The 22,968-nt window shown below is 43.0% G+C and overlaps 1 protein-coding gene across 1 annotated transcript; it reads right to left on the bottom strand.

The window, feature by feature from the left end:
- Positions 1–1,285: 1,285 nt before the first annotated feature.
- On the bottom strand, positions 1,286–22,119 carry LOC128315400 (uncharacterized). The gene is made up of 2 exons (XM_053221915.1): positions 22,096–22,119; positions 1,286–3,605 (listed from the first exon to the last, which is right to left on the bottom strand). The coding sequence occupies exons 1-2, from the start codon at positions 22,117–22,119 to the stop codon at positions 1,839–1,841; spliced, it is 1,791 nt and encodes a 596-aa protein (XP_053077890.1). The 3' UTR covers positions 1,286–1,838.
- Positions 22,120–22,968: the final 849 nt, after the last annotated feature.

Raw genomic sequence — 22,968 nt, 5'->3', positions numbered from 1 at the left:
CAAAGGCAAGAGAAATGTAGATAAAATTAAATTTCCTTACAACTTGCAGCCCACTGATAAGTATCTGAGACATGCAGAGTGTGACATTCCTTAAGGTACTCAAGGCTGTCTTAATATTGATGTTTTGGGAGAGACTAAAAGCAACCTTAACTTGACAATAGCCAGACCTCCAGGATCCTGTAAGTGTTCTTTAACATATGGAAATCCCTTTAAAGACTTCCATTATCTCCACCCTTCCCCAACTTAAAAAGTATATAATCAATTGCTCCTCACAATCACAGGGCAGCTCTTTCTGCCCATGAGTCCTATCCTTGTGCCATAATAAAAGCACTTTTTGCACCAAAAGTTCTCAAAAATTCTGTCTTGACCGTTTGCTCTGCAGCTCCATATCACATTCTTTATAAACATTTTCAACAAACTAAGAATAGAAGGTATGGTCTGTGACTGATGTCTCAAGTGGGAAGGGGAGCAGTCTTGTGGGGCTGAGTCTGTGGGACCTGATTCTATCTCCAGATAGTGTCAGAATTGCATTGAAATGTAGGATACCCAGCTGGTGTCAGAGAGTTGCTTGATGGCATAGGAAAAACACACATTGGGTGGAGAATTGTAGAAGAGAATTTCCTCAACCTGATAAAGGGCGCTTACAAAAAAATCTACAGCTAACATACCTGCTAGTAAAAGGCAGAATAATTGCCTTCTAATATTAGAAACAAGGCAAGGATGTCCATTCACCACCACCATTCAATATGACACTGGAACTCTTAGCTAATGCAATCAAGAAAAAAGAATCAAATAAACAACAAAAACAAACAAACAAAACTAAAAAACCATATAGATTGCAAAGGAAGAAATAAAATGATCTCCTTTCACAGACAACACGATCTTCTGTGTAGAAAATCTCAGGGAGTCATCAAAAAAAACCTCCTAGAACTAATAAGTGAGGCAAGCAAGTTTGCAGGTCAATATACAAAAACTAGTCATATTTCTATACACTGACAGTATATAGTGGAGATTTAATAGGAAAATCACAGCAGGGGATTTTAGCAAATGTAGACAAAACTATTCTAATATTTATGGAAAACAAATAATTTGGAATAACTAAAACAATTTTGAAAAAGAAGAATATAGTTGGAAAAATTGCATTACTCAATTTTAAGACTTACAGTAATCAAGAGAGTATGATATTGATGAAGAGATAGATATATCAATCAAAGAAACATAGATTAGAGACTGTTATGCCCAGAATTCGTGATCCCCAAAGACCACTAGGGAGCCGAGTCTGATGCAAAAGCAAAGAGCCTTTATTCGAGCTAGCTCGAGCTCAATCCCCTACCTGCACCGACGCAGCGGTGAGATACCAGGGAAAGAGCGCGAGTTTCAAAAGGACAAAGGTTTTATTGGGGCCTGGGGGCAGTTGGTGAGGTAATGGCTATGGCCTCAGCCGATTGGCTGGGGAAGGGTCCTGGGGAAGGGTCGAGTCCTGTTAGGCAGGTGAGGGGGGGGTTACTCAAGGGGAGGAGGTGTGGTCAAGGTGAAGGACACAGAACAAGATGGAGTCGGCTGGCGTAGGCCTGCCCTTTCATTCCCCCCTTGTCATGTAGCTTAGGGACCCAATCATGGGACCGGCTGCATTTATGGTGACAAGGGGAACAGAGTTTGGAGGTTTACGCAAAGTTCTGGGAACCAAGTGTCCCTGGGGTGGCTCTGGGACGTCTGATTAAGTATTGTCCCTGAGCTGGTGTCTATGATCTGCCAGGTGATGTTTTGGGGGGTGTGGGGACTCCCGGCAGCATGAGCAATGACAAGCAGAGTTAACAGAGTTACCAATATTAGGTAGGTCAAATGCGCTGTAGCTTGAGCTTGAGCGGGTTGTGTTGGTCCCGACTGATGGCCCATCGCGTGACAACGTCCTTCCGGATCGAGGAGGGGTCCGCAGGCTGAGCGTGGGTGTGATGGACCCAGGTCGCGATGCCGTCTACCTTGAGAGCGGTGGGGGTTGTCAACACCACGATGTAGGGTCCCTTCCAGCGCGGCTCGAGAGTCTCTCGGTGGTGCCTCTTGACGTAGACCCAGTCTCCCGGCCTGTACTGATGAGGTGTCGGGATCGGGCCAGCCTCGTAGATGGCACGGAGGCGCGGCCAAATGTCCTCGTGCGCCCTCTGGAGCCCGCTCAAGGAAAGAAAAAGTTCTTGATCTTTAAACTCAGCAATAAGTTCAGCTCGAAGGCTGGGAATAACAGGGGGTGGCCTGCCAAACATGATCTCGTAGGGAGTAAAACCCAGAATGTAAGGAGTGTTTCTAACCCGGTAAAGGGCGTACGGTAGGAGAGTCACCCAGTCCCCGCCAGTCTCCATGGTTAATTTGGTAAGGGTCTCTTTTAGGGTTCTATTCATTCTTTCTACCTGTCCTGAGCTCTGGGGCCTATAAGCACAATGTAATTTCCAGTTTGCCCCCACCGCCTTGGCTACTGCCTGTGTTACCTGCGAGATAAAAGCTGGTCCCTTGTCTGATCCTACCATGGCAGGAAAACCATACCTGAGTAAGATGTCTTCTAGTAGCTTCTTAGCCACCGTCTGAGCCGTTTCATGCTTGGTTGGGTATGCCTCCACCCAGCCAGAGAAGGTGTCTGTAAATACCAGGTCCTCGTGTAGAGCCTCGTCGAAGATGGTGGGTGAATTTTTGAATCCCTGAGGTAGCCGTGTCCAGGTGAGTTGCCCACTGTAGCCCTCCTCCGGATCATGCCACTCGAAGGCGAACAAGGGTTGGCTCTGGGGTGCCAGCGGCAGACTGAAGAAGGCGTCCTTTAAATCTAGTACAGTATACCAGACCCTGGAGGGCGCCAAGGAGCTCAAGAGAGTATATGGGTTGGGAACAGTTGGGTGTATGTCCGCAACCCTCTTATTTACTTCCCGGAGGTCTTGTACCGGTCGGTAGTCATTTGTGTGAGGCTTTTTGACCGGCAGTAAGGGGGTGTTCCAGGCAGACTGGCAAGGAACTAGTACCCCTAGGCTTCGTAGTCTCCGGATGTGTGGCTGGATCCCCTTCCAGGCCTCCTGAGACATGGGGTATTGTTTGATCCTTACTGGACTCTCTCCTGGCTTGAGCTCTACCAGGACTGGGGTCCTGTGAGCGGCTAGTCCCATCCCCCCCGTCTCTGCCCAAACCGAGGGGAATTCTTGTAGCCATCTGTCTATATTATTCTCTCTCGGGAGCGCCTCCTGGTGGAGGAAGTATTCATCCTCCAGTTTCATGGTCAGGACCTGGATGGGGTGGCCCTTGGCATCGGTGACCTGAGGCCCCCCTTGTCTGAAAGTTATCTGAGCTCCAATCTTGGTCAGTAAGTCCCGTCCTAACAGTGGGTAGGGGCATTCTGGTATTACCATAAAGGAGTGGGATACCCGGCCCGTTCCCAAATCTACTGTTCTTCGGGTAGTCCATGAATACTGGCTCATACCAGTTGCCCCTTGTACCCAGGACTTCTTGCTGGCTAGTTTTCCTTGTGGGGTGCGGAGGACCGAATGTTGTGCTCCGGTGTCGACAAGGAAGTCAATAGGGGTCCCCTCCACTTTAAGAGTTACCCTGGGTTCGGGGACAGGGTCCAAACCCTGACTCCCCTAATCACTTAGTTCATCCAGCTCTAGGACTTTTACTCGATCAGTCTTGCTTCCCTTCCCGCCAGCTCTTTTTGGACAATCTCGGGCCCAATGCCCTATCTCCTTGCAGTGTGCACACTGATCCTGCTGCAGCCTCTGCTTCCCCCCGCTTGGTGCTTTTACCTTTTCTTGTGTCGTCTGCCAGCTGCCGGAGGCGGCGGTCTCGTTCCTTGGGGAAGTCAGCAGTGGTAGCTAGTAGTATTCTGGCCAGGTCTCGAGTCTGCTTACTGCTGGCAGCCGCCATGGCGCGAGCCCTGCTTGTCCTCAGGAGGCTCCCGGTTATTATATACCTTTTTGGCTACCACCAGTAAGTCCTGCAGACTTTTTTCTCCTAGTCTATCTATTTTCTGTAATTTTCTCCTAATGTCTTTGGCCGATTGGTTTACAAAGGCCATGATAACAGCTGCCTTGCTTTCCGGAGCCTCTGGATCCATGGGGGTGTAGGTATGGAATGCCTCCATGATCCGTTCTAAGAAGGCAGCTGGAGATTCATCTTTTCCCTGTTGTATATTTCCTACCTTGGCCAAATTGGTTGGCTTTCTAGCAGCCATTCGGAGACCCCCCATTAGAGTCTGGCGGTAGACCCGGAGCCTCTCCTTACCTTCTGCCGTGTTGAAATCCCACTGGAGCCGAGTTAAGGGGAAGGAGGCATCTATCTGAGCCTGGTTGGTGGTGGGATTCCCGTCTGCGCCTGGAACTAGTTTTCGGGCCCCACTGAGGATTCTTTCTCTTTCTTCAGTCGTGAACAGGACCTGCAAAAGCTGCTGGCAATCATCCCACGTGGGCTGATGGGTAAAAAGAACAGAGTCTAATAAATCAATAAGCCCTGCCGGTTTCTCGGAAAACTTAGGATTCTGAGCTTTCCAATTGTAGAGGTCACTAGTGGCGAAAGGCCAATAGTGATGGGGCTGCTTCCCCTCCGCGTCTGGGGGTCCAGTGGCTCGCAGGGGCAGAATAGTGGAGTCGGCGGCGGATTGCCCCCTCTGAGCCCTTTGTCTGGTAAAGGGCGGGCTTCCCCCTGGAGCGTTTCGCCTCCCGCTCTGGGAACAGCGTCTGCCTCCCCCAGAGGGGGAGGATGGTGTTCTTCCGGCATCCTAGAGGGGTTATACCGGGGAGGAAAAATTAATTCTTCTTCAGTACCCTTCTGTAGGACAGGGTGGAGGGGTGCTGAAGGCTGGGTAAGACTTTTCCTCTTCTCTGTCTCCTGCAAAGCAAGAATGGGTTTTGGCTCCGGAGGGAGCAGGGTTAGGAAGGGCTTAAGCCAAGAGGGTGGGTCTTCTACAAGGTCCTGCCAAGTGATAATGTAAGGGAGCTGATCAAGATGGCCCGCCTTAGGCCGAGAGATGATACTCCTGACTCGGTGGATGGTAGGGAGGTCGAAGGTCCCCTCGGGTGGCCATCCGACATTGAAAGTTGGCCACTCGCTAGAACAAAAAAACTGCAACCGACCCTTTCGGACTGCCACACTGAGGTTGTTAGCTCTTCCCCTCACATCCTTAAAGTGATCAATCATAATACTTAGAGGAGTAGTCTGAGTCTGTCCCATAACGTCCGTCCAGCAAGTCCACAGAACAAAACAGAGAAACACAAAAACAGACAAACAGAGGGCCCCTAGAAAGTCTTCCAACTCCATGGAAGCAAAACTGCAAGCTAGCTTAGACCTTTGAGGGGATTCCATGTCCCTCCAAAACCGATGAGGGGATTCCACGTCCCTCCAAAACCGATGAGGGGATTCCACGTCCCTCCAAAGACGACGGCCTCACGCCGACCAGCGGGAGCGACCCGCCTCGTCTCAGACCTTTGTGGGGATTCCACGTCCCTCCAGAAGGGAGAAACGGAACGTCTTCCGAAACTCCCGGCCCGTGGTCCTCCAGTGCGTCCACTTAGACCGCGTCGGCACTACCAGAATTCCAGAAATGAGCTCACACAGAAAAGACAGAACAAACAGACACTAACCATGGCCAGTCAGGCTCTCCGGGTCGGGGTCCCTCGGGGTTCTTGGGGATCCCGGGCTGAGCCCCCAAATGTTATGCCCAGAATTCGTGATCCCCAAAGACCACTAGGGAGCCGAGTCTGATGCAAAAGCAAAGAGCCTTTATTCGAGCTAGCTCGAGCTCAATCCCCTACCTGCACCGACGCAGCGGTGAGATGCCAGGGAAAGAGCGCGAGTTTCAAAAGGACAAAGGTTTTATTGGGGCCTGGGGGCAGTTGGTGAGGTAATGGCTATGGCCTCAGCCGATTGGCTGGGGAAGGGTCCTGGGGAAGGGTCGAGTCCTGTTAGGCAGGTGAGGGGGGGCTTACTCAAGGGGAGGAGGTGTGGTCAAGGTGAAGGACACAGAACAAGATGGAGTCGGCTGGCGTAGGCCTGCCCTTTCAAGACTACAGAAATAGATTCATACAAATATGCCCAACCAATATTTTACAAGGACCCCAAGTAATTCAATGGGAAAAAGAATAGTTGTTGTTTTTTCCAGCAAATAGTGTTAGAATCAAACAAACCTTGACCTAAACCTCATACTATATATAAAAGTTAACTGAAAACAATAAAAATCTAAGTGTAAAACACTAAACTATAAAACTTTTAGAATTAAGGCACTTGGGTGGCTCAGTTGGTTGAGCGTCTGACTCTTGATTTCAACTTAGGTCATGATCTTATAGTTCATGAGTTTGAGCCCCACAATGGGCTCTGTACTGATAGCATGGAGCCTTCTTGGGATTCTTTCTCTCTCTCTCTCTCTCCCCTGCTGGCTCTCTTTCTCTCTGTCTCTTTCTCAAAACAAATAAACTTAAAAAAACCTTTTTAGAATAAAACATAGGACAAAGTCTTTGTGACTTAAACTTAGGTGAAGAGTTCTTAGACATGAAACTACAGTATGATGCATAAAGGAAAATATTGATAAATTGGGCTTCACTAAAATTTAAAATTTTGGTCTGCAAACAACTGCTGAAAGAATAAAATAGAAGCTAAGACTGGTAGAAAATAGTTACAAATCATATACCTGACAAAGGAATGATACCCAAATATATAAAGAACTCTCAAACTCAACAATAAAAAATTAAAAAATGAGCAAAAGACATGAACAGACATTTCATTGGCGATACCATACAGATAGCAAATAAGCACATGAAATGATATTAGACACCATGAGTCATTATTAGATAAATGTACTCTAAACTATGGTGAGATTTCACCACATCTACCAGAAGGTGAAAATGAGTAATACAATTCTGAGTGTTATGAGAATGTGGAGCAATTGAAACTCTTTACATTTCTGGTGGGAACATAAGTTTTGAAAATAGTTTGGCTGTTTGTAATAATACAGTTTCTTAAATAGTTTACCATATACCTATAGTATGACTCAGCAATCCCACTACTGGTTATCTAAAGAATTGAAGGGATGCCACCCAAAAATAAATAAAAACGTTGAAAAAAAAATTAAAAAAAAAATAAAGAATTGAAGGGATGCCTGTGTGACTCAGTCAGTTGATCGTCCAACTTTGGCTCAGGTCACGATCTCACTGCTCCTGGGTTCAAGCCCCATGTCGGGCTCTGGGCTGGCAGCTTGGAGCCTGGAGCCTGCTTCGGATTCTGTCTCCATCTCTGCACCTCCCCTCCTCGCTCTCTGTCTCTGTCTCTCAAATATAAAATAAAACATATTTTTTAAAAAAAAATTGAAGACCTATGTTCACATAAAACCTGTGCACAAATGTTTATAGCAGCTTTGTTCATAATTACCAAAAACTGTAAATAACCCAAATATAATTTAATTAGTAAATGGATAGACTACAGTACATGTATACTATACAATGGAATGTTCTGCCAGCAATAAAAAGAAACAAATTATTGATAAATGCAACAACTTAGATGAGCCTATAAAACACATTGTGTTGAGTTAAAGAAGATTACATACTGTGATTCCACTTATAGGACATTCTTGAAAAGATAAACTATAGGGACTGAAAAACAACTCTATGGTTTCCAGAAATTGTGGGGGGACAGGGTAACTATAAAGGAAGATCATAAGGGATTTTTTAATGTATACTTATTGTATTGGTGGTTACCGGAATCTACATAGGTATTAAAATTCATTAAACTATACACCCCCCAAATTTTCTAAACACAGATTTTTTTTGAGGATCAAAGTACATGCATATATTTAGTCTTTTGAAACATATTTGGCTTTCAGAAGTGTTGCAATAATTTGCACCCCACTCAGCAGCACCTAAGAGCCTATGTTCCTGCACCCTCACTCACCATCACCAGTATTTATTGCTCTTTATCATCTTTTCCAATTTAATAGGTATAAATGATGTTAGGAGGATTCTTTAAGAGAGAGAAAGAGAGAGGGAGGGGGAGGGAGAGGAAGTGTGTGTGTGTGTGTGTGTGTGTGTGTGTGTGTGTATGTAGCAATCAATCATTTGACACTAGTGTGTTTTGAATTGCGTGTATCCATCTCAGGCCATATTGTCAAGTGCTTTTTTACATTATGAAATGCCTGTACTTGTTCCTAATAGGTATGGAATAAATCTGGTCAGTATCATTCCAAATTCAGGAACCAGGGAGATGATTTCTGCTGCTGGATATTTTGAGCTGTGAGTGGGGAATAAAGGGTCCTGTCAGGAACCAGAATAAGTTTGTTATTCTTTCTGTTAGACTTGCAGAGACCTATGAAATGCAACTGTGTCTCCTTGTGGCTGCCACAAAAATGCCATCTTAGGCCCTTGAAAACATAAGATACAACTAAGAGCAATGTGCAGGTGAAGGTAGGACTTGTTTCCTATGCAAAGGATCACACGAATTAGTGCCAGAAATAATCATGTGGGAACTCCGGGCAAAAAGTTTAGAAAGGGCTTTGTAAGCAGACCTTGTCAGCACTCTGGCCCATGTGCCCATGGATTCATGTACCATTTTTATGCACGTGGTCCCCTCAGTGTGCTTTCGCTCCCAATGGCTAGCACCTGTCCACAGAATGCCAGACCCACTCTGCACAGGGATAAGTGGAAGGGCCTCAGAGATGAATGTCCGGTGCCTGTGGCAAAACTGCTTCAGGAGCTCCAGCAGTCTTTCCAAGAGAGTCATGGGTACAGGCATTGAGAGGCTCATAGAGGGGCAAACAGAACCAGTGGAAGGGGGTCTGAGGGGATCTGGGAAGAGCAGATCTGGGGATCTGAGCAATGTCTAATACAGGAGAGGTTTACCGACCAGCCATTCACCAATGCTGCTGTCCAGCATCATGGGGCTGGGGCTCAAGCGTTGTGGCAGTTCCTACATAGTCTTTTCAGGCCCAGATCGGGGTCTTTCTTTCAGACCCCTCTTGCTTACTTGGAAGGAGTAAATTGGGATGGATTCTTGAAAACCAGAGACCTGTGGGTTATAAGGAATGGATGATTTCATTCTCCACCCTCAAGGTAGAAGCAAATGTCATGACATTGGCGCTCCCAACCCAGGCATATCCCACCAAACGAAGCGGGTGGTTGATGCAGCTTAAGTGATTCTCCCATGTGGCCATTTCTAGGTACATCTTTTTAAATTGGTTGTGCTTAAATTAGCAGCGCTTTACTGTTAATATTCCTCTCTCGAAGCAGCCAGCATAGTTTCAATCAGGAGCCTGATTAATATGCAAAAAATGATTTGTTTTGATTTCAGTCTGGTGTTTTTTTTTTCTTTGCCAGGCAACTTCTTTATCAAATTCCTCTGCTTTCAAGGGCTAGAAGAAACGTATTTTCTTAAAGTCAGAGGGCACAGTTTCCTTGAATTTGGAGATGGAAGGCCTCTCTGGGAGCTGGTGTGAAATCTCAACAGTGTAACTTTGCCAGCAGCAAAACCTCTCTTCATAATTTTCAGTGTACCTTCAGGTGGCATCAGCTCCCTGACACTGTCATGCAAAGTCTCGTTCATTGGAAGTCACAACTGACATAGTCATCCTATCAAAGTTTATAATATTTTGCTGCTTATTGTGTGACTTTGGGCAAGTTACTTAACATCTCTAAATCTGTTTTACTGTCCTTAAAATAAAAGATAACATCTACTCCTTGGGGTTTCATGCAATTGTAAGTCTGTAATCCCTTATCCAAAAACCTTGATATATTTCTGAATTCAGAATTCTGGGGATCTTTTACAAAGGTAATTCAGCACATATATTATTTAACACCCCCAGTGGAGCCTGGGAAAGCACCCTGTAATCAAACACATTAATATTTCTGCAGCCAGAACTATGAATATTCATACTGAGTAGCATAAGACTAAAAATAGTCTTTCATCAGTTCAAGGTAAGTTTGTAACTAAGTTACAAATAAAGCTTTCTGTTTTCAGGGCTCTTTGGATTTAGGGATTGGGAACCAGAGGCTGTTGTCCTCTGATCAGATGATTTCTGTGTCCATCCATCCATTTTCCCACTGGTTCCAGAAAGGACTGAAGACAGTATAGTGATACATGTGGAAAGGCTGGTTCCTTGATGGTTCTGTTTTCCTCCTTGTTTGCGATGTGAGTGGGCTCTTGTGAACTTTCTTTGACTTCTTAAAAAATGTTTATTTATTTATTTTGAGAGAGAGAGAGAGAGAGAGAGAGAGGCAGAGAGACAGAGAGAGAGAACAAGTGGGGGAAGAGCAGAGAGAGAAGAGAGAATCCCAAGCAGGCTCTGCACTGCCAGTGCAGAGCCTGATGTTGGACTTGAACTCACAAACTATGAGATCATGATCTGAGCGGAAGTCAGGAGTCAGATGCTTAACCAACAGAGAGAGGGAATCTTAAGCAGGCTACCTGCTCAGTGAGGAGCTGACATGGGTCTCAATCGCATAACCAGGGGATCATGATCTGAGCCCAAGTCAAGAGTTGGACACTTAACTGACTGAGCCACCCAAGTGCCCCTCTTCTCTGACATTTTTAATCCTGATTTGCCTCTCCTAGCAGTCTGATTTCAGGCACGATTCCACTCTTTTGACACAAATAGACAAGGACATGGTTTAGACATTTCTTTCTAGGGAGGGAAAAACAATAATATAAACACTTAATTGGTAGCCTCATGAAGCAATAAATGTCTAAAAATTGGTAAGGAGTGCTAAGAAACTCCTCACGTGGCAAGTGTCAGGACGTTCAGAACTACATATACAGCAAGTCTGTCAATAAGTGCACAGGGCTGAAAGTCTTAGCAAACCCTCAAAACTACCATGATACCATGTCTACTCCCCACACCCTCAGCAATCCCTGCCTAACATTGCTATGATAATATTTAATTTTTATTTACTATGTCAAAATAGACCATATTATTACTTAGGATACTAAACCTAACAAGACTAATCTTCTAAAAATTTATTTTCACTTTATATGCTCCTGGGATTTTCTTGTGAACATTTGTTGGGGTAAAAATTTTGCCAAAGGGATATTCAGTCAGTGGTCTTGATCACTTCTGGGGGTGTTTTCTTCTTTTACTGCATTTTTATTTTAGTAGAAAATAATAATGGTTTGCATATTTTGAGGGGGGAGCAGAAGGAGGAGGGACAGAGGCAGAGGGAGAGAGAGAATTTTAAGCAGGCTTCATGCCCAGCACACAGCCCAATGCATGAGGCTGGATTTCATGACCCTGAGATTATGACCTGAGCCGAAATCAGGAGTCTGACACAACCAACTGAGCCATCCAGGTACCCCCAAAACTAGTGACATTTGAATGGTCACTAGTACCTACATTTATAGCCCACAATTCTTTATCCAAGTACCTCAGTATCCAAATACCTTTTGGGTTTTAGAAAGGTGATATGTGACAGATGCTGATTATACTGTTACACCCCAAGGGGTGTATCACACACAGAGATATTTCTGTAGGAAAATGAAAATTCCCACTAACTGGGAAGTAAGTTTTGCCACTAAATGATTTATGAGAGATTTCCAGTTTTCAGAGTATTGGGGATTTTGGAATTGCATTGGGATGCAATTGGGATGGTTGACTTGTAGTAACTCATTTAATCTTCACAATAAGCCCATAAAATAAAAACTGTTATTATCCCCCTGTGTATTGAAGAATGAACCTGACCCAAAGTCTGGCTCTTGGAAGTTGATCTTTAGACTCCTGGAATGTCTTGCCTGATAGGAGTGCCTTTGTTTGCCTGTGGACATTGGCCACTCCTTCCTTCCTTCCTTCCTTCCTTCCTTCCTTCCTTCCTTCCTTCCTTCCTTCCTTCCCTTCTCTCTCTCTCTTTTTCTTTCTTTCTTTTTTTTTAAACTTTTTTTTATGTTTATTTATTTCTGAGACAGAGAGAGACAGAGCATGAATTGGGGAGGGGCAGAGAGAGAGGGAGACACAGAATCAGAAGCAGGCTCCAAGCTCTGAGCTGTCAGCACAGAGCCGGACGCGGGGCTTGAACTCACGAGCTGTGAGATCATGACCTGAGCCGAAGTTGTACGCTCAACTGATTGAGCCACCCAGGTGCCCCTCTCTTTTTCTTTCATACCCATTTCACTGATTCCCCACCTCTAACAACCACCAATCTGTTCTCTGTATCTATAAGCTCATTTTGTTTGTTTGTTTAAATTGTGCACGTAAGTGGGATCATACAGTATTTGTCTTCCTCTGTCTGACTTATTTTACTTAGCATAATACCCTAAAGTTCCATCCATGTTATCACATATGGCAAGATTTCCTTCTTTTATTATGACTGAATAATATTTCATTGTATATATATATATATATATATATATATATATATATATATATACCACATTTTCTTTTATCCACTCATTTATCAATGGACACTTAGGTTGCTTTCATATCTATTGTAAATAATGTTATAATGAACATGGGGTGCATAGATCCTTTTAAGTTAGTGTGTTTAGGTTAGTGTGTTGGTGTGTTTGTTTCCTTCAGATAAATACCCAGAAATTGAATCACTGGGTCATATGGTATTTCTATTCTGAATTTTTTAAGGAAACTCCTTACTGTTTTCCATTTTGACTGTACCAATTTACATTCCTACATACAGGGCCTGAGGATTTCCTTTTCTCCATGTCCTCACCAACATTTGTTATTTTTCTTTTTTTGATAACAGGCATTCTAACAAGTGTGAGGAGATACCTCATTGTAGTTTTTATTTGCAATTTCCTGATGATTACTAATGTTGAGCATCTTTTCATGTGTCTGTTGGCCATCTGTATGGCTTCTTTAAAAATATGTCCATTTAAAATAAAATTATTCACAAAGATAAAAAAAATGTCCATTTAGATCTTCCTCCCATTTTTTAATTGGATTGTTCGTATGTGTGTGTGTGTGTGTGTTTTGCTTTTGCATTCTATGAGTTCTTAATTGACCTCTTATTAGGTATATGATTTGCAAATATTTTATCCCATTTGGTAGGTTGCTTTTCATTTTGTTGATGGTTTCCTTTGCTGTATAAAAACTTTTTAGATTGATGTAGTCCTACTTGTTTATTTTTGCTTGTGTTGACTTTGCTTTTACTGTCAAATAAAAAAAAATCATTGACAAGATATTATCAAGGACCTTACTGCTTATGTTTTCTCTAGGAGTTTTATGGTTTCAGGTCTTACATTCAAGTCTTTAATCCATTTGAGTTAATTTTTGTGTATGGTATAATATTTTAGTTCAATTTCATTCAGTTGTATATGGCTGTCCAGTTTTCCAAATACCATTTATTGAAGAGACTGTCCTTTCTCCATTTTATATTCTTAGCTTCTATGTTGTAAGTTAATCGACCCTATATATGTGGGGTTTTTTCTGGGCTCTCTATTCTTTTCCATTGATTTATGGGCCTGTTTTTTTTTTTTTTCCCAATAGCATACTGTTTTGATTACTATAGCCTTGTAGTATAGTTTGAAATCAGTAAGCATGATATTTCCAGCTTTGTTACTCTTTCCTAAGATTACTTTATTTGTTTGGGGTCTCATGTGGTTCCATACAAATTGTAGGATTGTTTGTTCTATTTCTGTGAAAAATGCCATTGGGATTTTGATATGGGTTGTATTGAATCTGTAGATTGCTTTGAGTAGTGCAGATATTTTCACAATATTGATTCTTCCAATCCATGAGCATGGAATATATTTTCTATTGATAAATGTCTTCTTCAGTTTCTTTTGTCAATGTCTTATAGTTTTTAGTGCATAGGTCTTTTACCTCCTTTGTTAAATTTATTTTTAGTTATTGTATTATTTTTGATGTATTTGGAAATGGGTTTGTTTTCTTAATATCTTTTTCTGATAGTTCATTATTAGTATATAGAAAAACAACAAATTTTTGTCTATTGATTTTGTATCCTGCAACTTTACTGAATTTGTTGATTAGTTTTAACAGGTTTTTGGTGGAGTCTTGAGGGTTTTCTATGTATAACGTCATCTGAAAATAGTGACAATTTTACTTCTTCCATTCTTATTTGGATGCCTAAATGCTCTGGCTAAAACTTCTAATACTATGTTGAATAAAAGTGCCAAAAATGGGCATCTTTGTCTTGTTCCTGATCTTAGAAACCAAGCTTTTTGCTTTTTACCATTGAATATGTTGTTAGCTGTGGATTTGTCATAATGACTGTTATTATGCTGAAGTACATTCTCTCTATACGCACTTTGTTCGGTTTTTATCATAAATGGATGTTGAATTTTGTCAAATGCTTCTTTTGCATTTGTTAAGATGATCACATGATTTTATCTTTCATTTTGTTAATGTGTATCACATTGACTGATTTATAGGTTGAACCATCCTTGCATCTTTGCATGGAATAATTATCACATGATCATGGTTTACTATCCTTTTAATGTACTGTTGAATTCGTTTTTCTAATATTTTGTTGAGGGTTTTTGCATCTATGTTCATTAAGAACATTGGCTTGTAGTTAGTCTTCTTGTGGAGTTCTTGTTTACTTTTGGTATCAAGGTAATGCTGGACTAATAAAATGAGTTTGAAAGTGTTCCTCCTTCTATTTTTTGGAAGAGTTTGAAAATGTTTGGTATTAATTCTTTAAATGTTTGGTAGAATTCTCCAGTGAAGCTGTCTGGTCCTAAATTTTTATTTCTTTAGAGGTTTTGATTATTGATTCAATCTCCTTACTAGTAATCCATCTGTTCATATTTGCTATTTCTTCATTATTCAGTCTGGGAAGATTGTGTTTTTTAGGAATTTATCTACTTTTTCAAGATTGTCAACTTTTGGCATATAATTTTCCATAGTAGTCTCTCCTGATCCTTTGTTATTTCTTTTTTTTTAATGTTTATTTATTTATTTTGAGAGAGAGCAAGCAAGTGGGGGAGGGGCAGAGAGAGGGAGAGAGAGAATCCTAAGCAGGCTCTGCATTGTCAGTGCAGAACCCACTGTGGGGCTTGATCTCATGAATTGTGAGACCATTATCTGAGCAGATATCAAGAGTCAGACACTTAACCAACTGAGCCACCCAGGTGCCCCTGATCCTTTGTATTTCTGTGGTATCAGTTGCGATGTCTCCTATTTCGTTGTCGATTTTGTTTTTTGAGTCTTCTCTATTTTTTTGGTCAGTCTGTCTAAAGTTTTTTCCATTTTGTTATCTTTTCAAAGAACAGCTCTTAGTTTCATTGATCTTTCCTATTTCCTTTTAATCTCTATTTCATTTATTTTCACTCTGATGCTCTTTTTCCTGCCTTCTACTAACTTTGGGCTTTGTTTGTTCTTCCTTTTCTAGTTCTTTGAGGTGTAAAGCTAGGTTGTTTACTTGAAATTTTACTTGTTTCTTGAGGTATTTATCATTATGACCTTCCCTCTTAGAACTTCTTTTGCTGTGCACCATGAGTTTTGTTATATTGTGTTTCCATTTTCATTTGTCTCAAGATATTTTTTAAATCTCTCTTTTGATTTCTTTGACCTATTGGTTGTTCAGAAGCATGTTGTTTTATCTCCACATATTTGTGAGTTTTTCAGTTTTCTTCTTTTAATTGATTTCTAGTGTCATGCAACATGGTTGAAAAGATGCTTGATAGGATTTCAATCTCCTCAAACTTATTTAGTTGTTTTGTGGTCTAACATGCAGTCTATTATAGAGAATGTTTTATGTGTACTTGAGAAGAATATGTGTTCTATTGCTTTTTGAATGGAATGTTCTGTGTATATCTGTTAAGTCCATCTTGTCTAATGTGTCATTTAAGGCCAATGTTTCCCTATTGATTTCTCTCTGAATGATCTATCCATTGATATAAATTGGATATTAAAATCCTCTGCCATTATTGTAATGCTGTCTCTTTCTCCCTTTAGTTCTGTTAATATTTGCTCTATATATTTAGATGTTCTACTTTGGGTGCATAAATATTTACAAATTTTATATCCTGTTGTTGGATTGATCCCTTTACCATTGTGTAATGTCCTTCTTTGTCTCTTATTACAGTCTTTGTTTTAAATTCTTAAATAAGTATAGCCACCCCAGACTTCTTTTTGTTTCAATTTTCATGGAATATTTTTTCTCATTCCTTCACTTTCAGTCTGTATATGTCCTTACATCTGAAATGAATCTCTTCTAGGCAGAATATAGATGGGTCTTATTTTTTCATCCATAGAATAGTAGCTCTTTATGCCTGTGTCATGATTTTTAAAACATTATGGCATTTATCATTTTATTTTTCCTCATAAAATTCTAAAACAGAAGGTAGTACAGAAAACAGAGATGTTGGAGCCTGATGGAAATTGAGCTATTTCCTTGCTGCATAATGGGATTTGTTACCCAAGCTCTTTGGGCCTCAGCTTCCTCAACAATAAAATGATACTGATGGTAACTCTCTTAGGGGGATGGGTGTGGCTTTGGCATGTGTGAATATCACCTGACAGCATCTATTTAGTAATGATGTCATTATTTTGCAGATGAGAAGAGTGATTCAGAGATGTTAGGTAGCTCCCAAAGTTTACATACTTCTATGAGGCAGGAACCAGATTTTGTTCTAGTCCCATAGACTTTCAAAAGATAAGGATAGAAAAGGCCTTAAAAATAATCTTGGGTATAAGTTTTTCAAATTTTTTATTTTAAGTTTCAGAGAAAATCTTGGAAAACATTAGAATGAGAATCAGATAAAGGTGGGGTTACTCTAGTTCAGGTGGTCCTGGCCTCCTCTCCCCTTTCACACTTCTCAGTAACCTCTAAAAAGTCTGTGCACCCTAGGGTTCCTTGGAATACTGTTTGAGAACCTCTGACCCAGCCTTGCCTCTGCTAATTAGTTTGCTGAGACTCATATTACTTGCCCAGGTCACACATCTGGTCTCCAGCAGGGGTTGACAGAATCCAAGCTTAGTATTCTCACCTTTCTACCTCACCACCTCTGTGGGGCAAAGACACCTGACCCCACATGAGACTGTGCCACCTGATGACGTTAAAAGGTTGCCCTCCATCCCAGGAGTCATCTGTGAGCCTTCAGCCTCATTCATATACCTCAGTAACTCTTCTTTCCAGTCTGCACTTTGAAGGCTGAAAATATGGAGCTGCATTTCTAGTTAATCTTGCCAATTGGGTTCCTGTTAGGCTTCGCTGATGTAAGATATTTGTAGGAAGGTGGCAATCAGAATGGTAGAAGCCACCTTACTTCTGGTTTTGGAACTTTGAACAACTGAGAGTGACTTTGCAGATTTCAGCAGCATTCATGTTTCTAGGAACAGCACCCATGGAAACTACTCTATGTGGTCTTGTGGCAATCTCCTCATTTTATACCTCATGGCATTTAAATAAGTCTTTTGAAAGTACCAGATACTTCATCTGGCTAAGGATAACCAAGGGAATATGTTGCACTATTTAATGGTTTCACAACTAGGGAGAAAGAACACAGATATATTTTGTTCCTGTATCTCCTTGGCCTACTTCTGATTTCAGCACCACAGCCCTGGACAGCTCCACACCAACTAATAGGGTTTTGAAAGCTTTGTGTCACTTCAGGTACTCTTAGAGGCTGATGTCAGAGCAGGGTGAGATGAACAAAAGGTTTATAAAGGGAAACTTCTGTTAAGGATAAAGGGGAGGAAGCAAAAGTAGGCAGGGAGTTCCTCAGACCACAGTGTAGTTCTGAGAGAATCTTGGCAAGGGCAATGGAGAGTCCATGTGCAGAGATTGCCCTTTAGACAAGTCCTGCACTGGGTAGGAGCGACCTGATTCCAGTGCCCCTGTTGTACTCTTGTTAGATGGAAGCAACCAGGGAAAGTATGGCTTTGGGGTGAGTGTCATGGCAGATCAGAGGGTGCAGCAGCAGGAGATGCATTGCAGCAGGTTCATTGAAGGATATCTGAGCAATGAACCTCCAGGGATGCCATGAGTGGACCCCACAATTTCTTTGTGCTTTTCTGCCTTTGAGCTTTCTCCAAACCTGAGAGGCCTGTAGGAATTTCACTTCCAGTCAGTCCAGAAGTGCAAAAGAGCTCATGACTCTGGGGGACAGGGACCTAGGAACAATTGTGCAGCTTTCATCCAAAGGGATTCCATATGGTTCCCCAGAAGGTCCCCAGCAGGACTGAGACCAGTTACCCACACTAACAACCTGCTCATTAATGCACCCTTTATTGTCATTTTCTGTTTCCTACTACCTCATTAATGCTTCATATAACTCTACAAATAAACTACCCTTAAACAGACCTTATCTCAGAATCTGCTTTTGGGGGAGCTCAGAATACATCTGAGAAGCTGAGTGTTTGGGGGGAGGTCAGTACCTCTTGGGGGTCAGACTAAGAGCACCCTAAGAGGGGATGACACTCAAGGGTCCAGGTTGAAGTTCCTTCCAGAGTAAAACCCAGTGCCAGATTTGTTTTCATAAAGGATCCTGGGTTGCCCAACACACTCTACATTAGGGTGTCTTCTTCTTCTTCTTTTTTTTTTTAAATCACAAGGTGGCTCTCATCCGCTCCCCCAGATCCTTGGCTACATAGTGTTTAACTTCTTGACCTTACTTACACTGGCAGTGTTTTCCAACCTTTTAAAACCTATGCTGCTAATTAGTGACCACCAAACTTCTCAGGATCTTCCACCTGTCCCAAGAGTCTATTACTTAAGGTTTATCAACTTGGAGGTCACTTCTGTGTATAGGAAACAGATTTTCCTGAACTTTTCTTTTTTTCTTTAATTTTTAAAATGTTTATTTATTTTTAAGAAAGAGAGAGAGAGGAGGGGAGGGGCAGAGAGAGAGGGAGACACAGAATCTGAAGTAGGCTCCAGGCTCTGAGCTGTCAGCACAGAGCCCGGCGCGGAGCCCAAACTCACACACTGTGAGATCATGACCTGAGCCAAAAGTTGGACACTTAACCAACTGAGCCACCCAGGCACTCCGCTATACTCATATTCTAAAAAAGCAGTACATTCTAGCTCCATGTGAAATTATGTCACAGTGTTTTCATACCAGTTGCCTTGCTACATTAGAAATATGGTGACAAGAGTGGATTTTCTCTCCCTCCTTCCTTTGCTTCCTTCCCTTCATCTTACTGTCCATAGGAAGCAGTCTTTGATACAGAAAAGAGGCAAATAATTCTTATACTGAGAATCTGTCTGATATCCACATCCCCTTGCTCTTACCAGCCAGCCATCAGACTTCCAGGTGCCTGAGTCTACATTTTGGTACCTGAGTTCTCAGTCTGGTGGTAGAAGACATTTTTCCCACCTATGGTCTGCCTGAGTCTACCAGGAATTAACGGCCCCTGGGAATAGGCTTCAAGTAACAAATACTCCAGTTCTTTCAAGTGTTTGTCCTATACCAGCTCCCTGAGTGGCCTTGGGGATGGCATTAAGCTCCATTGGCCCCCAGGGGGAAACTAGCTTGATAAGGAACCCTTCTGCGTCCCACTTTTCCATTCCCCTAGTCAGTGGAAATAGTGATGCAGTGCTCCCGGACACCCATCTGATGGGAACTGATGGATACGTGGTGGAAAAGTTAAAGTAATGTGCTCAAATCTTCTAATTATAAGAATGATTCCTTCCTAGAAGTGGGCTGGAACTATGCCTCCTTTGGGACTGAGCAGGCTTAAAGAGAGGTTATCTCCATGTTTGTGTGTGGATCTATGGCTCCCTCCATAATTGTGACAGAATTGGTTGGTAAAGACAGAAATGTATTGAAGATCTCTTTCTAACTGGAATTTCAGGGCTCCCTGACTCCCTTCCCTTCCTATAGTTAAATCTGCAACATAGTCTACAACAAGCATAGACTCTTGTCCCCTGAAGTCTCCCTCGAGATCCAGTGTGAAGGAGCAAGCTTTTGCTTAGATGCTTATAAGGAACTAATAGATTAGCCTCTCTGGATGGTGTTGCTAGACTGGTTCATGATGAAAGGTGATCACCGCATCACTATGTGTGTGTCTGAAATTTTTGAAAAAATTCTTTCATTATTAGCTATTTTGATGCTATTTCGTTTCCTGAGTCTTGATCCAAATGGTGACATTGTGTGTCAAACAAGAAGCCTGGGGAATGTGCAGATGGAATATTTCTGAGCAGAATTAACCAAGAATATTGGATGGAGGTGGAGATGTTCCCCTTCTGATGTCAGGAAACTTCCAAGGACTTCTCTCTCTCTCTGCAGGATCTATATCTGCCATGTCCATGCCAAACACCTCCAAGGGGCAGTCCGTGTGTTCTTTCTGTTACTATTTGAGGTAATAAATTTCATCTTGAGGGAATGTGCATGACAGGTAGCTCATAGTCCTAGGATATCTATAAATAATCATGGATTGAAAAAATCATATTCATGGAGAATAGAATAGAAATGAACAAACTGGTTCATTTGTGGGCTTTTAATCCTTGAGGTACATGATTCCTTGTGAAGCATCAGATTTTCAAGCTGTTTGTTTGCCTTTGACAGGCAAAGAAGCAGCATTCTCTGATCTGCTGAACATCTCTGGGAGCTTAGGGCAGAGGTGGACAGAGGGGTGTTCTAGGGACACCTCTCTTTGAGAAACTATGATTTAAAGGAACAAAGTGAAAGTCCAAATATGACCTTTATTGGAATGACCAGCGTCCTGGCTTAAAAAAGAATCTCAAAGCCTAAAATCAGCCTCCTGGAGTGGGACTAAGGAGCTGCATTTGAAAAGCTCCTCCCTTCCCCGTGGCTCTCATCTAAACGAAAGTTTGAGGCTCTCTGCTCTAAATAGGAGAGGGTGCTGTGGGTGGACGAGAAAACCTCTTTTTAATTTTCTGATTCAAATATCCTGTCACATGTGTTCTGATTTCTTTTTTTTTTTCTTTTCTGAAAACACAAAGCAGCCTGTGGAATTAGAGGACACAAAAGCCAACAGCTTAAATAAAACCAAGAGGTCAGGAAATGTGACTCCTATTCATCATGTTGGCAGGGGTGTGGCCTCAATTCTATTTTTCTAAGATATGGATACATTATGGAGTAGAATTAAAAAGGCATATGAAAGTTGCAGCTGAAAGCAGGATATTCAAAAGAAACGTGAAGCCTGGTGGAAGTGTGAGGGGAAGGAATGACCTGCTTCCAGCTGTCCCCTGGGCAGCCGGGCGCACGCATGCTCCCTCTGCTCCCTCTGAGGTGCCGACCGCGACGGAGAATATCAGTTCAAGCTTGTTCACGGCGTAGCTTTATTTCAGGTAAAGTGAGATCGAGGAAGCACAGGGGCTCTCCTGTGTCAGGGGCAGGTTTCTCTTTGGGCAGCAATAAGGCGCCATGAGCCTGCAGGGTGACAGAAGAGATCAATTACAGTTTTGTCTGAGGCCTTATCGACTCTATGCAACCTGTCCTTTGGGCTATAAGGAAATTTTACTAGAAAAACTGATATAGAAGGTAGTCTTTCCCAGTGACCCATGCGAGGAGGATCAAGAATTTGGTGGATGGTCACCGCAGCCAAACTGAATCCCAGATTAGGGATTTCTAGTTTAAGGAATGTACAGCCCAAAATGTACAAAGTAAATTCACAGCCAAATGCCACTCTATTCCCCAAGTACATATTATATATAACAAGAGATATTAGATGCCATTAAAGTGTTCCTTGTGCTCAGAGCTTGGCATGCATTCTCAATCTTCCCTGAACCACAGGAGGTCGTGTCTTACACTGGGTTCTCTGCAAAGCAGATCCTGAGACAGGGACTCAGGTGCTTTATTTGGGAGGTGATCCCGGGAAACACGGTGACGGTATGGGGAAGTGAGACAGAGAAGGGAGGAAGATGGATATTTGGGGCATGAAGGTGCAGGTTACACAGTGGACACCCAGGGCTCTAGCCCAATAGGGAGCCTTTGAAAGAACCTTTACCAGCCCCATCCTCACTGGTTGAGGCTGCCTCTAAAGCGTTAACTCTTGGACACGTGTGGCCTGCCCCACACGTTCAGTTAAGCCCACCGCTGTGGCTGGAGGACACTGTCAGGTAGGAAGGAGTGGACTTGGGGAAACCATCTCTAGGCAGCCTGCCGAGGAAGCCGAGTGGCTATGAGAGGGGCACCGGCAGCATCGGCTATAGGTGCGCATCACTTCCATTTGAAAGATGAGGAAACAGAGACTTTCTCTGCTTCCATGCACACCTCTCTCTGCTCCTCTGCCGCCATCGTCCCGGTCAAGGCAGTCCCAGTCGGTTACTTTCACAGCGTGACGTGGAGAAAAAAGCACTGATTGAGGAATCAGATCTGCGTTCAGGTCGAGGCTCTATTGCATAGCAGCTGCTTGAGCAGGTTACTTAAGCTCAGTGATGGGGAACTGGAGGTTGTCATCTGCAGACTGTGTGTTACAGTGGTCCCTTGAAGGTCACTGTGAGGGTCAAAGGAGCCAGACACTCTCACACATTAAGTGTTCAATCAGTGTGAGCTGTTGTTATTATTGTAATCACTATTGAATCGCCTGGGGGAGGAGAAAGGTATGGTGTCCTTTGTCCAGTTGGGGGTCCTCAAGGGTGGCCCACATCCACCCCACCCGTAGTAATGTTAACAATTATGAGTTATGCAAATTACTACACTGACCCACCACAGCTGCGTGGCCTCTGGCCAGTCCCTGGCAGGTCTTTTGGGGACCCCTGGGTCCTCTGTGTCTCTGAGGGCCTCAGATGTTAACATTGCCAGCCTGGGATTATGCTATTGGGGAGGTAAAAACCCACTGAAGGTGTGCAGAGGCCGACATGCCGCCCGGGTCAGGGAGGTACGCAGGTGGAGGCTGCTGCAGGATGAGCTCGCCTTCTGGTTCTTAAAAGCCATGGTTCCCATGGTTTCCTTTTCTCCTTGCAGGTGCTCTACACGTGGCGCAGCAGGCCTTGCCTTCCCAACCCCCATCCTTCTGCCGCAGGGCCTATGCACGGCCCTGTAAACTCCCTACAGACCGAGCAGGCAGTGGAACACTGAGCAGGGCTGGGCGCGGGTCCCCCTGCCAGCATCCCCACCCTGTGCCCAGGGCCCATTCTTAGCACC

Source organism: Acinonyx jubatus, chromosome C2 (assembly GCF_027475565.1).
Source record: "Acinonyx jubatus isolate Ajub_Pintada_27869175 chromosome C2, VMU_Ajub_asm_v1.0, whole genome shotgun sequence".
In the NCBI taxonomy this organism is placed as follows: domain Eukaryota; kingdom Metazoa; phylum Chordata; class Mammalia; order Carnivora; family Felidae; genus Acinonyx; species Acinonyx jubatus.
The sequence above is the reverse complement of the archived record's forward strand: the minus strand, read 5'-3'. Positions and strand labels throughout refer to the sequence as shown.

What these genes read in the sequence shown, in the direction of transcription:
- LOC128315400 (XM_053221915.1), bottom strand. Translation starts at nt 22,119, where the DNA reads ATGGCGGCAGAGGAGCAGAGAGAG. An exon ending in CGGCAGAGGAGCAGAGAGAG is followed by an intron (nt 3,606 to 22,095) that starts GTGTGCATGGAA and finishes TAGGGGAGTCAG; the next exon opens with GGTTTGGACCCTGTCCCCGA.